Here is a 14438-nt window from a genome sequence, read left to right on the forward strand (position 1 = left end):
GAGCTCACAGCGGCGGGCTCGGCTGGCATCGCCGGCTCTGGCGCTGCCTCAGCCTCCACGTCGGCCGCAGCCGCACTCACCGCTTCCACGACCGCTTCCACGACGGCGACGGTCTCCACTGCCTCGACGGCCACGGACTCGGCCTCCACCGACGCAGCTTCCTGCTCCACGGACTCCACGGGCTCCACCGCTGGCTCGGTCGAGCTCACAGCGGCGGGCTCGGCTGGCATCGCCGGCTCTGGCGCTGCCTCAGCCTCCACGTCGGCCGCAGCCGCACTCACCGCTTCCACGACCGCTTCCACGACGGCGACGGTCTCCACTGCCTCGACGGCCACGGACTCGGCCTCCACCGACGCAGCTTCCTGCTCCACGGACTCCACGGGCTCCACCGCCGGCGCACTCGACACCGCCGACAGCACGGCCGCCATCACGGCATCCACTTCGGCGTCCACCGCTGGCTCGGTCGAGCTCACAGCGGCGGGCTCGGCTGGCATCGCCGGCTCTGGCGCTGCCTCAGCCTCCACGTCGGCCGCAGCCGCACTCACCGCTTCCACGACCGCTTCCACGACGGCGACGGTCTCTACTGCCTCGACGGCCACGGACTCGGCCTCCACCGACGCAGCTTCCTGCTCCACGGACTCCACGGGCTCCACCGCTGGCTCGGTCGAGCTCACAGCGGCGGGCTCGGCTGGCATCGCCGGCTCTGGCGCTGCCTCAGCCTCCACGTCGGCCGCAGCCGCACTCACCGCTTCCACGACCGCTTCCACGACGGCGACGGTCTCCACTGCCTCGACGGCCACGGACTCGGCCTCCACCGACGCAGCTTCCTGCTCCACGGACTCCACGGGCTCCACCGCCGGCGCACTCGACACCGCCGACAGCACGGCCGCCATCACGGCATCCACTTCGGCGTCCACCGCTGGCTCGGTCGAGCTCACAGCGGCGGGCTCGGCTGGCATCGCCGGCTCTGGCGCTGCCTCAGCCTCCACGTCGGCCGCAGCCGCACTCACCGCTTCCACGACCGCTTCCACGACGGCGACGGTCTCCACTGCCTCGACGGCCACGGACTCGGCCTCCACCGACGCAGCTTCCTGCTCCACGGACTCCACGGGCTCCACCGCCGGCGCACTCGACACCGCCGACAGCACGGCCGCCATCACGGCATCCACTTCGGCGTCCACCGCTGGCTCGGTCGAGCTCACAGCGGCGGGCTCGGCTGGCATCGCCGGCTCTGGCGTTGCCTCAGCCTCCACGTCGGCCGCAGCCGCACTCACCGCTTCCACGACCGCTTCCACGACGGCGACGGTCTCCACTGCCTCGACGGCCACGGACTCGGCCTCCACCGACGCAGCTTCCTGCTCCACGGACTCCACGGGCTCCACCGCCGGCGCACTCGACACCGCCGACAGCACGGCCGCCATCACGGCATCCACTTCGGCGTCCACCGCTGGCTCGGTCGAGCTCACAGCGGCGGGCTCGGCTGGCATCGCCGGCTCTGGCGCTGCCTCAGCCTCCACGTCGGCCGCAGCCGCACTCACCGCTTCCACGACCGCTTCCACGACGGCGACGGTCTCCACTGCCTCGACGGCCACGGACTCGGCCTCCACCGACGCAGCTTCCTGCTCCACGGACTCCACGGGCTCCACCGCCGGCGCACTCGACACCGCCGACAGCACGGCCGCCATCACGGCATCCACTTCGGCGTCCACCGCTGGCTCGGTCGAGCTCACAGCGGCGGGCTCGGCTGGCATCGCCGGCTCTGGCGCTGCCTCAGCCTCCACGTCGGCCGCAGCCGCACTCACCGCTTCCACGACCGCTTCCACGACGGCGACGGTCTCCACTGCCTCGACGGCCACGGACTCGGCCTCCACCGACGCAGCTTCCTGCTCCACGGACTCCACGGGCTCCACCGCTGGCTCGGTCGAGCTCACAGCGGCGGGCTCGGCTGGCATCGCCGGCTCTGGCGCTGCCTCAGCCTCCACGTCGGCCGCAGCCGCACTCACCGCTTCCACGACCGCTTCCACGACGGCGACGGTCTCCACTGCCTCGACGGCCACGGACTCGGCCTCCACCGACGCAGCTTCCTGCTCCACGGACTCCACGGGCTCCACCGCCGGCGCACTCGACACCGCCGACAGCACGGCCGCCATCACGGCATCCACTTCGGCGTCCACCGCTGGCTCGGTCGAGCTCACAGCGGCGGGCTCGGCTGGCATCGCCGGCTCTGGCGCTGCCTCAGCCTCCACGTCGGCCGCAGCCGCACTCACCGCTTCCACGACCGCTTCCACGACGGCGACGGTCTCCACTGCCTCGACGGCCACGGACTCGGCCTCCACCGACGCAGCTTCCTGCTCCACGGACTCCACGGGCTCCACCGCCGGCGCACTCGACACCGCCGACAGCACGGCCGCCATCACGGCATCCACTTCGGCGTCCACCGCTGGCTCAGTCGAGCTCACAGCGGCGGGCTCGGCTGGCATCGCCGGCTCTGGCGCTGCCTCAGCCTCCACGTCGGCCGCAGCCGCACTCACCGCTTCCACGACCGCTTCCACGACGGCGACGGTCTCCACTGCCTCGACGGCCACGGACTCGGCCTCCACCGACGCAGCTTCCTGCTCCACGGACTCCACGGGCTCCACCGCCGGCGCACTCGACACCGCCGACAGCACGGCCGCCATCACGGCATCCACTTCGGCGTCCACCGCTGGCTCGGTCGAGCTCACAGCGGCGGGCTCGGCTGGCATCGCCGGCTCTGGCGCTGCCTCAGCCTCCACGTCGGCCGCAGCCGCACTCACCGCTTCCACGACCGCTTCCACGACGGCGACGGTCTCCACTGCCTCGACGGCCACGGACTCGGCCTCCACCGACGCAGCTTCCTGCTCCACGGACTCCACGGGCTCCACCGCCGGCGCACTCGACACCGCCGACAGCACGGCCGCCATCACGGCATCCATTTCGGCGTCCACCGCTGGCTCGGTCGAGCTCACAGTGGCGGGCTCGGCTGGCATCGCCGGCTCTGGCGCTGCCTCAGCCTCCACGTCGGCCGCAGCCGCACTCACCGCTTCCACGATCGCTTCCACGACGGCGACGGTCTCCACTGCCTCGACGGCCACGGACTCGGCCTCCACCGACGCAGCTTCCTGCTCCACGGACTCCACGGGCTCCACCGCCGGCGCACTCGACACCGCCGACAGCACGGCCGCCATCACGGCATCCACTTCGGCGTCCACCGCTGGCTCGGTCGAGCTCACAGCGGCGGGCTCGGCTGGCATCGCCGGCTCTGGCGCTGCCTCAGCCTCCACGTCGGCCGCAGCCGCACTCACCGCTTCCACGACCGCTTCCACGACGGCGACGGTCTCCACTGCCTCGACGGCCACGGACTCGGCCTCCACCGACGCAGCTTCCTGCTCCACGGACTCCACGGGCTCCACCGCCGGCGCACTCGACACCGCCGACAGCACGGCCGCCATCACGGCATCCACTTCGGCGTCCACCGCTGGCTCGGTCGAGCTCACAGCGGCGGGCTCGGCTGGCATCGCCGGCTCTGGCGCTGCCTCAGCCTCCACGTCGGCCGCAGCCGCACTCACCGCTTCCACGACCGCTTCCACGACGGCGACGGTCTCCACTGCCTCGACGGCCACGGACTCGGCCTCCACCGACGCAGCTTCCTGCTCCACGGACTCCACGGGCTCCACCGCCGGCGCACTCGACACCGCCGACAGCACGGTCGCCATCACGGCATCCACTTCGGCGTCCACCGCTGGCTCGGTCGAGCTCACAGCGGCGGGCTCGGCTGGCATCGCCGGCTCTGGCGCTGCCTCAGCCTCCACGTCGGCCGCAGCCGCACTCACCGCTTCCACGACCGCTTCCACGACGGCGACGGTCTCCACTGCCTCGACGGCCACGGACTCGGCCTCCACCGACGCAGCTTCCTGCTCCACGGACTCCACGGGCTCCACCGCCGGCGCACTCGACACCGCCGACAGCACGGCCGCCATCACGGCATCCACTTCGGCGTCCACCGCTGGCTCGGTCGAGCTCACAGCGGCGGGCTCGGCTGGCATCGCCGGCTCTGGCGCTGCCTCAGCCTCCACGTCGGCCGCAGCCGCACTCACCGCTTCCACGACCGCTTCCACGACGGCGACGGTCTCCACTGCCTCGACGGCCACGGACTCGGCCTCCACCGACGCAGCTTCCTGCTCCACGGACTCCACGGGCTCCACCGCCGGCGCACTCGACACCGCCGACAGCACGGCCGCCATCACGGCATCCACTTCGGCGTCCACCGCTGGCTCGGTCGAGCTCACAGCGGCGGGCTCGGCTGGCATCGCCGGCTCTGGCGCTGCCTCAGCCTCCACGTCGGCCGCAGCCGCACTCACCGCTTCCACGACCGCTTCCACGACGGCGACGGTCTCCACTGCCTCGACGGCCACGGACTCGGCCTCCACCGACGCAGCTTCCTGCTCCACGGACTCCACGGGCTCCACCGCCGGCGCACTCGACACCGCCGACAGCACGGCCGCCATCACGGCATCCACTTCGGCGTCCACCGCTGGCTCGGTCGAGCTCACAGCGGCGGGCTCGGCTGGCATCGCCGGCTCTGGCGCTGCCTCAGCCTCCACGTCGGCCGCAGCCGCACTCACCGCTTCCACGACCGCTTCCACGACGGCGACGGTCTCCACTGCCTCGACGGCCACGGACTCGGCCTCCACCGACGCAGCTTCCTGCTCCACGGACTCCACGGGCTCCACCGCCGGCGCACTCGACACCGCCGACAGCACGGCCGCCATCACGGCATCCACTTCGGCGTCCACCGCTGGCTCGGTCGAGCTCACAGCGGCGGGCTCGGCTGGCATCGCCGGCTCTGGCGCTGCCTCAGCCTCCACGTCGGCCGCAGCCGAACTGATTGCTTTTAGATCTGCATTGGATTTCAGAGCACCCGGGTATTCTGGAGTAGTGAAGCTTTCGGAGTTATCGTGTTGGGCATTAGTTGGATTGGTGGCGGCTTGGTCGTGAAGGGGCTGGTACTTTGCATCACTGCTGCAGTCATCGATAGCGCCCTCGATAGCCGCATCGACACATTTTGTGATCGTAGAGCTCATCATTGCGCCTAGAATTGCGCGATCAGACTCACTCTTGACCAATGGGAACGAATTGCCATATTGGCGATCGGACGGGGATTCCGCTGCTGGTTCGACAGGCGCTTCAGAGGTATGCATGCCACCGTCAATATCTTCAGTTTCAGCTTGCTCGTTATCTTCCGGCGTTGCGTCAATCAACGCATCAGCAGATTTAGCTTCTCCAACTTCATCCTTTTTGGAGTTTTCATCGATCACGTCCAGCTCTTCAGTTGAGGTTTCATCAGCGAGGTCTGACCCAACACTAGCCTTTTCATCGAGTAGCGTGACAACATCAGCCAGTGCTTCAGTCAACGCTACCCCCACAAAATCATCAAGCGCCTTTTCCACCACAGCATTCAACGCACGGAGCTCCAAATCAGCTGCAATCGTAGATACGACAGCGTTCTCCAAAATTCCGCTGACAATATTTGTGATCGCGTTCGACACTTGCCTTCGAGCGTGCATACCACGCAACACGCGATTAATGGTAGCAGCGGCCGAGAGAATTTGGTTAAGCTTCTGCTGGCACAGATGCCTCCGTACTTGAGTCTGAATATCCACTGCTGCGTTGTTCATCCGGGTCCGTGCAGCTCTAGCCAGGAATCCGCGCACAACGGACTGGAGCAATACCAGCCGGATCTTCTTGATCGCATATTTCACGCGCTCGTTCCGCGCCCGCCACGTCGTTTGAATCTGAACAATAGAAGCGATCGTCATCTTCTTGTGCGTCCGAGCAAGTCCACCACGCCAAACCGCTTGAGTGCGCCGAATTTTGTGCAATGCTTGCTCATACTGCGCCTTCTGCTGATGCATCCGAAATGTGCACTGCATCATAGTCGCCGCCTCCTCCTTTCGCCTTACTGCTCGGTGCCGCACAAGCGCACTCCGCCACGATTTCTACAGCAACCACATAGGCACCAAAATGGTTCGTTCATCCAACATCTACTCCACACACACAAACACTGCACAGGTAGGTTAATGTGTACCTGTATCCGCATCGCAGCTCGCCGTCGGAGCCCAAATGTCCTCGCTTCTTCGAGAACGCGTTCCTTATGGGGGTTATACTTCGCACCCAACGAGTGGCCGTAGATTTTGTCTGGTACGGCCCAAAGATGTGAGGTACGTGTGGCGCCGGGTGGCAAGGTCTGTCCTGACAGTCCTGAAGGCACTTCGGGGGTTGTTGTCGGTCGTTTGACGGCCCTTGCTCGGGGAGAAATCACTGAAGCTGAACTCGGACTCGTCGGACGTCGAGATGGCGGTGGCACTGGAGTAATATCTTCCGTCTCCGGTCGAGGGGTTCTGCCAGACGATAGTCGTCTCGTCCGAGGACTCGTCACATCTCCTGGTACCTCTTGCTGTGGCTTCTGTGCGCGTGGAGGCAACGGGCGTTTGCCGCCAGTCTCCAACGGAGGTGGGGAGGTAGGGCGAACGGGAACACTCGGTCGTGCAGTACTAGGTGGGGGAGCTGCCACAGGTGCAGTCACGCTTCGGTTGTTGTGGAACAGGAAATTCTCTCGCATGACCTTGTAGGTTTCGAGGATACGCACTACGACGGGGTGCGTCTGGGGCAGGTAGTGAACTCCCACCTCCATGGCGCTGGCCAGTGCGTCGCGGGTTTGGTCGGGCATGTTCAGGTTGGCCCACTCGATGGCCAGGTTGTGGAGTGTAGCGGCCTTGAGCGTGTGGAACACTTCCGCAGCTTGGGCGCTCTCATTTGCTGCACTACCGGCTGAACTTGGCCGCTGCGCTTCGGCCACCGTAAGACACGCCGTGTACATGAAGCCAGCTTTGGCCGGTTCTTGCAGTAATCCGTGCAAACAGGCCTGCAAGAAGTACGCGATAGGGAACCGGTCGATGAGGGCGAGCTTGTCGTTGATCCGCACAGCCTTCTCGGCAGCCTGCAGCGCCGCCTGGTACTTCTTCTGCTTCTTGTAGTAATTCGCCATGTTCTGGTACACCGCAGCGCGTTGAATGTGCTTTTTACAGTAGTGGAGTCCGTCCCGAGCGGTCAATTCCTCCGCCTTCTTCAACAACTGCAGCAACAAGGAGCGGTTAGAACGTGATGAACACAGGTAACTCTGTCGCAACCTAACACGTACGTACCAGGAATGCCGTGTTATCCCCTCCGGCCGCCGTCTTGCGCGCCCCACACATACAAAGTGCAACGAGTTGCACACAGCGAATTTCGTAATCAATACGTAGCCACTTGAGTTCGTCCATCATAACACCAGGCGCTTCCTCGCGCTTCTGTATGCAGCGGTGCTGTGAAGCATACCGACACATTTACAATCCAGTCAGGTCAGCGGTCGATGATACACTTAAATGATGGAGATATCCAAACGTACGAGCATCTTAGCAGACTGCTCGTAGGTGTGCATTGCGTCCATGAAGCGGTCGCTGCGTTCGAGTTGCACCGAGAGGTTGTCCGCGCGCTTAATCTTCTCCATGACGTTGTGGCCGAACATCGACGCCTGAGCACCAGCATAGACATAGACAAAGTCAGGAATGACACTATCTTTCTTCTCAACCGCCTCCTCACTTACACTTATTTGGGCATATTGCATGCTGTCCAGCGGTGGTGGTCGCACAATCTGCTGGTCTCCTGCAATGCAACGCAAGCGTATCGTGAATTAGCTGAGAATTTCAACGCTTGAGCCCCTTTGGCAATTGCTACCATACCTTCGTCGGGTGCGAGCCAAATGCAGCGCAACTTCTTCTTGTCCCTCAGATCGAGCGACCGCATCGTGTCCAACCCACCGCGCGGCGGGGCGACAGGACTTGTAAACAAATACTTGGGGGCTGGGGCGGCCGGAGGGGTCTGAGTAGGTCCCCATGCTACGGCTTTCGGGTGGTGGGGGGTCGACCCACTTGACGGTCGCTCGTCCAGAGCTGAGGGTCCCGCCACTTCGGGGAGATGGCCCGATACATCGGCCGCGAGCCTCTCCTTCACTAGACGACGGCGCATCTCGAGCCGTTAATGGTGGCAATAGACACGGGGTGGCAGCTTGGGGCTGGGAGGCGAAGGCGAATAATGAACCGTCGGGCTCTTAGCAGTCGGCAGTTTCTGCGCCTGGATCCGCGCGCGGAAAACCACCATGGACGGCCAGTCCTCGAGCTCGAGACGCACGACAACGAGTAAATCCTAGAAGACAATTTCAATTTAGTTAGCATAGTTAATGGGGGGATACAGTAGCTGGCTAGAGCCTACACGCGGCCTGGTTCGATCCGCCAGAAGTTGAGGTCATTGTACGCCTCGTCGGCGAGACTTCGTGTCCGCACTTGCGACGCCACGGCCTCCGACACGAGCTGCTCCTCGTCGTCGACCATGGATAGCCGCGAGACCGTGCTGAGGTTGCTGGGCACCGAGTGGAGTACGAGCTGTAAGTTGTTCGGCGCCAACGACGGGACTTGGGTCGTCGGCGAGTAAATGGGCGGAAACATGCCGTCCATGCGGTCCATCAGGCTTGAATACGACTCGCGGAAGCCCAGCAACGAGCGGTGCCGTAGCGTGCCATCTGCAGGGTCCACGACGAACACTTTGCCCGAGAAGACCCCGACCTGTGTGAAGACGATACTGTCGGTTTGAGTCGTGCCGAACGCCGCGTAGAACGGATTCACGTCTCGGGGGAAGAGCGAGCGCAACGCGCCCAGAGCTGCAACCTTGAAATCCTGAGCGTCGATCATCTCGTTGCTGTACGTGGCAAGCAGGCGGTCGGGAGACAGTAGAACCGGACCCATGGGTAGAGCGATCTCCCCGTCCTCCGCGCTGCTGTTGTGCAGCAGTGTGTGGAGCATGTTGGCCTGTGACAGACCGTGGCAAGTCACATACACGACGCGGTAGCCGTTCCGCGCGAGCTGCGAGTAGAACTCCACCGCTCCCGGATGCATTGCGGCGGGGTCTCTGCGCTTGAACATACTACCAGTAGCGGCGCTGCTCGAGATCGCACCATCGATCTGAGCGATGACCACCTTCGCAGTAACCGGCCACAAGTAGAGATTCGCACTGACGCGAGCCACTTCGCCGGCTCCGTGTGATCGCAGTACGAACGAGATGTCGTTGGTCCCCACTCGGAGCCCCATGCTGAGCAGCTCCTCCTGCGACGGCTTAAGGCTCTTCTTGAAGTACGGCTCGCTGGTAAAGCTCGCGGTGTCTTGCGTGGACCCGCCGTCGTCACTGCAGACTTCGTGCAGCGGCTCCAGAGCGAGTCCGCGCGTTAGATTCGAGCGCGAGAGACTCGCAGAAGGGGGCTTGACGCTCTCGTCACAAATATTGACACTCTTCTCCGCCTCGTTATCGTTGGAAGTGCAGGTATCCCGCTCCCGCTCTTGCTCATCATTATTCACCTTCGGAGCCACGCCCACGCTCATGTGCGGAGAGTACGGGAACAGCACTCGAGACACCAGGTACGCCTGCATGTCCGCGTCGTAGGGCGAGAGCTTGCCGTCCACCAGGAAGCGCAAGTTCGGGTCGCTCAGAATGGTCCCCGGGTTGGCTCGGAAGAAGTTGAACGTGACGATGTGCTCCGAGAAGATGCGGTGCACGTCCTCCTCCGTCTCGGCCTCGTCCAGCAAGTGTCCACACAGAGACATGGACGGGTGGTCGAAGTAGTCCACAGCACCAGCAGCAGACAACGCGGCAGTGGCCTCAATGTCCACAGCGTCAAAGTACACGGACGAGCTCTTGACCATCATTGGCAGAGAATCGTCCACAACATCGCCCCCCGCCCGCACTATGGGGAGCGCGCCCCAGCCCCACGTCAAGCGGTCGGAGGACTCGCTCCTCTTAACAGTGGCAACTGCGTGCTCCTCGTCCTCCGGCTCCAGCGTGAGGTTATTGGCCACAGCAGTCGTGAAGGGCTCGTCCAGCACCAGCAGCTCCTGCGCGTCGCCGATGCTGCTGATGGGGCTCGGCAGCGGCGACGCCAGGTAGTCCTTCTCGTCGACGGGCTCGTGCACCTGGCGGACGAAGTAGGCCTCTCCCGCGGCGCCCAGCTTCATGCGCACGTGGTCCACGACCTGGCCGTTGACCTCGAGCGTCACCTGGCGCCGCTCCTCGGGCTTGAGCTTGTGCAGCGAACCGAAGTGCACGTGGAACGGCGAGCAGCGCAGGGCGCCGTCGGGCTGCTCCACGGCCACCACGTCGATGGCGCCGGAGCCCGAGTCCTGGTGGAACACGTTGCTCACGTAATCCTTGACCGACGAGTAGATGACGTTCATACTGGCGGGCGACTTGCACTTGCTGCCTGCTGCCACGCCGGATGCGGAATGGGGTAGCGACTTTTGTGTGGAGGAACGAGCTTGGCGTGTTCCAATTGACGAGTGGTTGTAACTTGGGTAGAAATACGGTCCGGAAACTCAGATAAGAACTGGATCGCTGGGAGGCGCTGAGTAACGGACAATTATGGCTGCTGAGGCGACGAGATCCGATCGGCGACTCGAGTGAGAACAAGTGAGTCTGGGAAGTAGAGTCTTCTCTTCTCCCTGTGTGAGTGTGTGCGACGATGGCAAATTGGCAAGTGACCGGCAGCTGGACCGCGTTCCCGCAAGGCAAGTGCACGAAATTATCCATTTCGCATGGTTTTCGCCCAATCCCGAGGCACGTTCAATGCCAACCAGCGAGATTCAAGCGGGCGTCATCGCCGCGGCGCAGGTGACAAGGGAGACCAAATAAAACGAGCAGGGCCATGCCGACGAGGGCCCGCAGCAGACTCCAAAACTGCAAGTGTTGTCTTGCAGCCAAAGGCAACGGTCGCTGTATTTTCGAGTTCTCCGCAACCTACACTTTTCGTCAGTGTACAGTGAAGAAGTTGCCCCTAAGAATACTCGATCCCGAGATAAATTTGCTTGTTAGAGCTCGGAACACAGTGCGATTTGTCTGCATTTCATCAGGGGCGTCGCTCGATGACACGATGCATGCCCGGCGCGGCACCATGATGCAAGTGAAGACCTGAGGGCCGTTCTTAAGTTCCCGGTCCCAAGTCCCGGGACGAAATAGAGCGATTTGATTGGCTTTCAGAAAGCGGGCTAGGTTTATTTCCCAGCTCGTTTTGTCCCGGTCCCGCATCATTTTCGCGTGGTCGGGACGTGGGACTTTCGCCCTAGCTACTTCATTTCTTCACTAATGCGCGCCAAGTGTGCACCACTTTGTTACGTTTCGAAAGGGCTATTTGACCATGTTCTTCTTTCACCGTAGTTCGCGGTAGTTCCCGAGAGTTAGGGGGCTTAAAAAATGCTTACAATAATCAAGTTTGACGGACGAGGAGTATCGTCCCGTTCGTCCCGTTCGTCCCGGTCCCAGCTCCCGGGAACTTAAGAACGCGCCTGAGCGGGAATCCCGCGGGATCCACAGCCATGCGACTTTCGTGCTCGTGGGCGACCGACAACAAGACGCCTTCGCGCGGCGGCGGCAGGATGTGAGGCGCGTCCCGCCGTTGACTGGTGCCATGACATAAGGAGCATCGGATGGCGACGCACCGCACCGCACGACAGGTGTTGTCAAACAGGCCCCCGTTACTCGCTCCGAACCAAGCGACCGTGAATCGTTTGTTGCCATTCGTGGCTCCGAACAACTTCAGCAAAGGAGCTGGCAGAATTTTGATGTTCTCCACAATATGGTATTGAACTTGCAGCTCACGGATTTGTTGCTGTTGTTGAAGTTGCCGTGCCTGACAAGAAGTATCTAGGACGGACGCGTGAATGCAATGCAAAACAAAAGTTTGTACGGGATGTGCCACTTGATATGATTCTCTAATGTACTAAGCCTCTGGTCAGTGCCCTACCATGATCATTGATCGATCACGGCCGAAGCACTGTCCGACTGACTATCAGCTGCGCTCGCTTCTTTCACTTCTCCCCCTGCTCATAAATGGGTGATCATCTCAGGAAGCCCGCGCTGCTCCTCCTCGAACTCGAGCATGCTCATGGACCTCGTCTCCTCGACGCTCTTGGCGTGGTTGTAGGCCCGCGTGATCAGCGTGATATCCGGCGGCACGTACGACCCGCTCTGCCCGTTCACCTTGGCCTTGTCCGTGACGCACGGTACGAACTCGAAGTAGGACGCATCCCCGCGCAGACTCACATCCACCAGCAGGCCATCGTCGCGCGTGCCGATGTATCGACGGTGCTGGTTCATGCTGTTGAGGTGGCCGCCCGACGAGTACTCCCAGCGCATGCCCGAGGTGCCGCGCAGACAGTTGGCCTTCTTCATGCGCAAGTCGCGGAAGCACGAGAAGGTCGAGCGACTGAACATGTAGCGCCCCGATTCTTCGTGGTAGAACGCCACCTTGACGCAGTTGTACTGCTTCGAGTAGCACTCCAGACGAAAGGCTGTGCGGCCGCAGGTCTCCGGGTTCTCGCCCTGCGGGACGACGTCAACGTGGACCCCGTCGTCCATAATGCGGACGTATCCGTTGCCACGCACTCGCAGGTACACCTTGGACCCTGATAACCTGAGCACGTTGTTCACCACCGTGCGCGAGACGGCCTTGATCTCCTCGATCTCCTTCTCCAGCGCGTCCACGTCCTCCTTCGACAGCCGCTTCTCGAACGGCACGCGGCCTCGGACCAGCGTGAGCGTCTGCTTGGACCACTGCTGACCGGTCTTGCACCAGTGCGCCGCATGCTCGCAGTTCTGGGTGAAGATGTTGAAGTCCCCCTTGCCCAAGCCCAGCAGGAACTTGCAGCGCGCCAGCACCACCTCGGGCAGATCCGACTTGCCTCGATGGACTTCCCCCCACTTCGACAGGAAGTCTCGGAACGCCGACGTGTGATACTCCACGAGGCGGAGGTCGTCCAGGCTGCGGCTGTATAGGAACTCCTCGAGCGTCGAGATGCGGAAGCACGAGTCGGCTTGGGCTTCTCTGTAGCCCTGCAGCGGGCTCCACACATGACACACGCGGATATCGGCGGGCTGGTCCCCGGACGCCCACACGATGCCGTGGTGCTGGTACGAGAACGGCCAGCGACTGTAGTCCCAGATGCAAATGTGGTCGCCCGGCCGCAGCGACGAAATGCTCTGTACGCGCGTGTACACGCCGCCCATGGTCTCGATCTGCGCTATGCCTGGCGAATTCCTATTTGGTTGTCACGCAGCCTGTGTGCGTGGGAGCGGATACCCGTAAGCAGAGAGTGGCACCTGTCGCAGACTCGAATGATGAGGCAGGGCCCCTGATTTTGCAAGGGAGGAGTGGAGATCGAGGCGGGAGGAGCTGCAAAACACCGAGTGGGCAAGTATGTAAGTGCCGCCGCAAGTCCAAAAATGACCGCGCGGCTGATGTGTGGAAATGGATTGGGCCTGATGGATATTATTTGTACGTCGAGCCGTTGACGGGGTAAGACGAGCGTGTGACGAGCAAACAAGTTGTTGTCCTGAATATCTGGGGACCTGGAAATAGAGCAGCGCAACAGACAACCGACCTGGCGACAACTCGAACGGACTGACGTGTCGACAAGGCTTGGAGCTGTTGACGCATTGCGGCCGTCGTGCGCTGCATCGCCCTTTACGAGCGGCTCGCCGTATCCAAGCCTTGATGAGGGTCCTTTCCAAGTGCCTGTGCCGCTCTCCCCAACTACGGCCTTGAAGTGCATTTCGCGATCATCGGCGATCAATGGAACATGTCCGTCCAGAACAGCGCGGCCATCTTGATCGCTGCCAGCTCCTGCTCCAGCGCTATTATAGTGTGTCAAAATCGACCACTCGACTGCCTTGTCAGCACCAAAGGGACCAATGCTTTTTGTTTTTGTTTTACATGATCGGAATCCGATACATGATCAAAATCCGATCAGGTAAAACGAAAGCATCGGATATCGGATCACCACCGAGTATGACTTCGGAGTAGATACACGTCAATACTCGATGAGCTGTAAGTTACCCGTGCTACGAACGGATCAAGCTTGATCTGCTGAAGGTATTCCAAGTTGGAATACCTTGCAGACTCCGTTGGAATCCAACGGAGTCCGCAAGTTGACGAGCCTGGCCCACACACGTGCTGGTACTGTACCGTAGCTCGTGAACGGGGGGGCTATTGTAAGAAAAGCAATGACATTTCTGGACGGAGGCGAAGAGATCGAAAATGAACCCCAAAGACGAAGTAAACTCGGTACATGTGCAGTAGTTGGTGTTTATCGTGAACGGTCTAAACGCGAGCGACAAGATTGATCATGCGCACCGGACTCCATAGGTTCTTTATCGGATATTAACAAAGCTGACCCGCAGATCAAAGACATCAAGCAGAGCCTCGGCTTTATTCGCCTGCTCCCCTGTAATGTAATGCAATGATTTACATGTTCGCGTCTCGGTAAAGGGTAATAAGCCTGCGA

At 62.2% G+C, this 14438-nt stretch overlaps 3 protein-coding genes across 3 annotated transcripts; all 3 read right to left on the reverse strand.

Annotated features, from left to right (window-relative positions):
* Positions 1-5729: 5729 nt before the first annotated feature.
* On the reverse strand, positions 5730-8085 carry PHYSODRAFT_451454 (hypothetical protein; the record flags this gene model as incomplete). The annotated part of the gene is made up of 6 exons (XM_009526682.1): positions 5730-5945; positions 6107-7153; positions 7224-7382; positions 7466-7591; positions 7664-7722; positions 7800-8085. Coding segments are annotated over 6 exons (1893 nt in total), but the record flags the coding sequence as incomplete, so codon positions are not given.
* Positions 8086-8324: 239 nt separating this feature from the next.
* Positions 8325-10337, reverse strand: PHYSODRAFT_494380 (hypothetical protein; the record flags this gene model as incomplete). The annotated part of the gene is made up of 2 exons (XM_009526683.1): positions 8325-9401; positions 9465-10337. 2 exons carry the CDS (start codon positions 10335-10337, stop codon positions 8325-8327), a joined length of 1950 nt encoding a protein of 649 aa, XP_009524978.1.
* A 1642-nt stretch (positions 10338-11979) lies between these two features.
* PHYSODRAFT_345832 (hypothetical protein) lies at positions 11980-13161 on the reverse strand (the record flags this gene model as incomplete). Its single annotated transcript, XM_009526684.1, has 1 exon — positions 11980-13161. The coding sequence occupies one exon, from the start codon at positions 13159-13161 to the stop codon at positions 11980-11982; it is 1182 nt and encodes a 393-aa protein (XP_009524979.1).
* Between the last annotated feature and the right edge of the window lie 1277 nt (positions 13162-14438).

The sequence above is a fragment of the Phytophthora sojae genome (genome assembly GCF_000149755.1).
Source record: "Phytophthora sojae unplaced genomic scaffold PHYSOscaffold_3, whole genome shotgun sequence".
Lineage (NCBI taxonomy): Eukaryota > Oomycota > Peronosporomycetes > Peronosporales > Peronosporaceae > Phytophthora > Phytophthora sojae.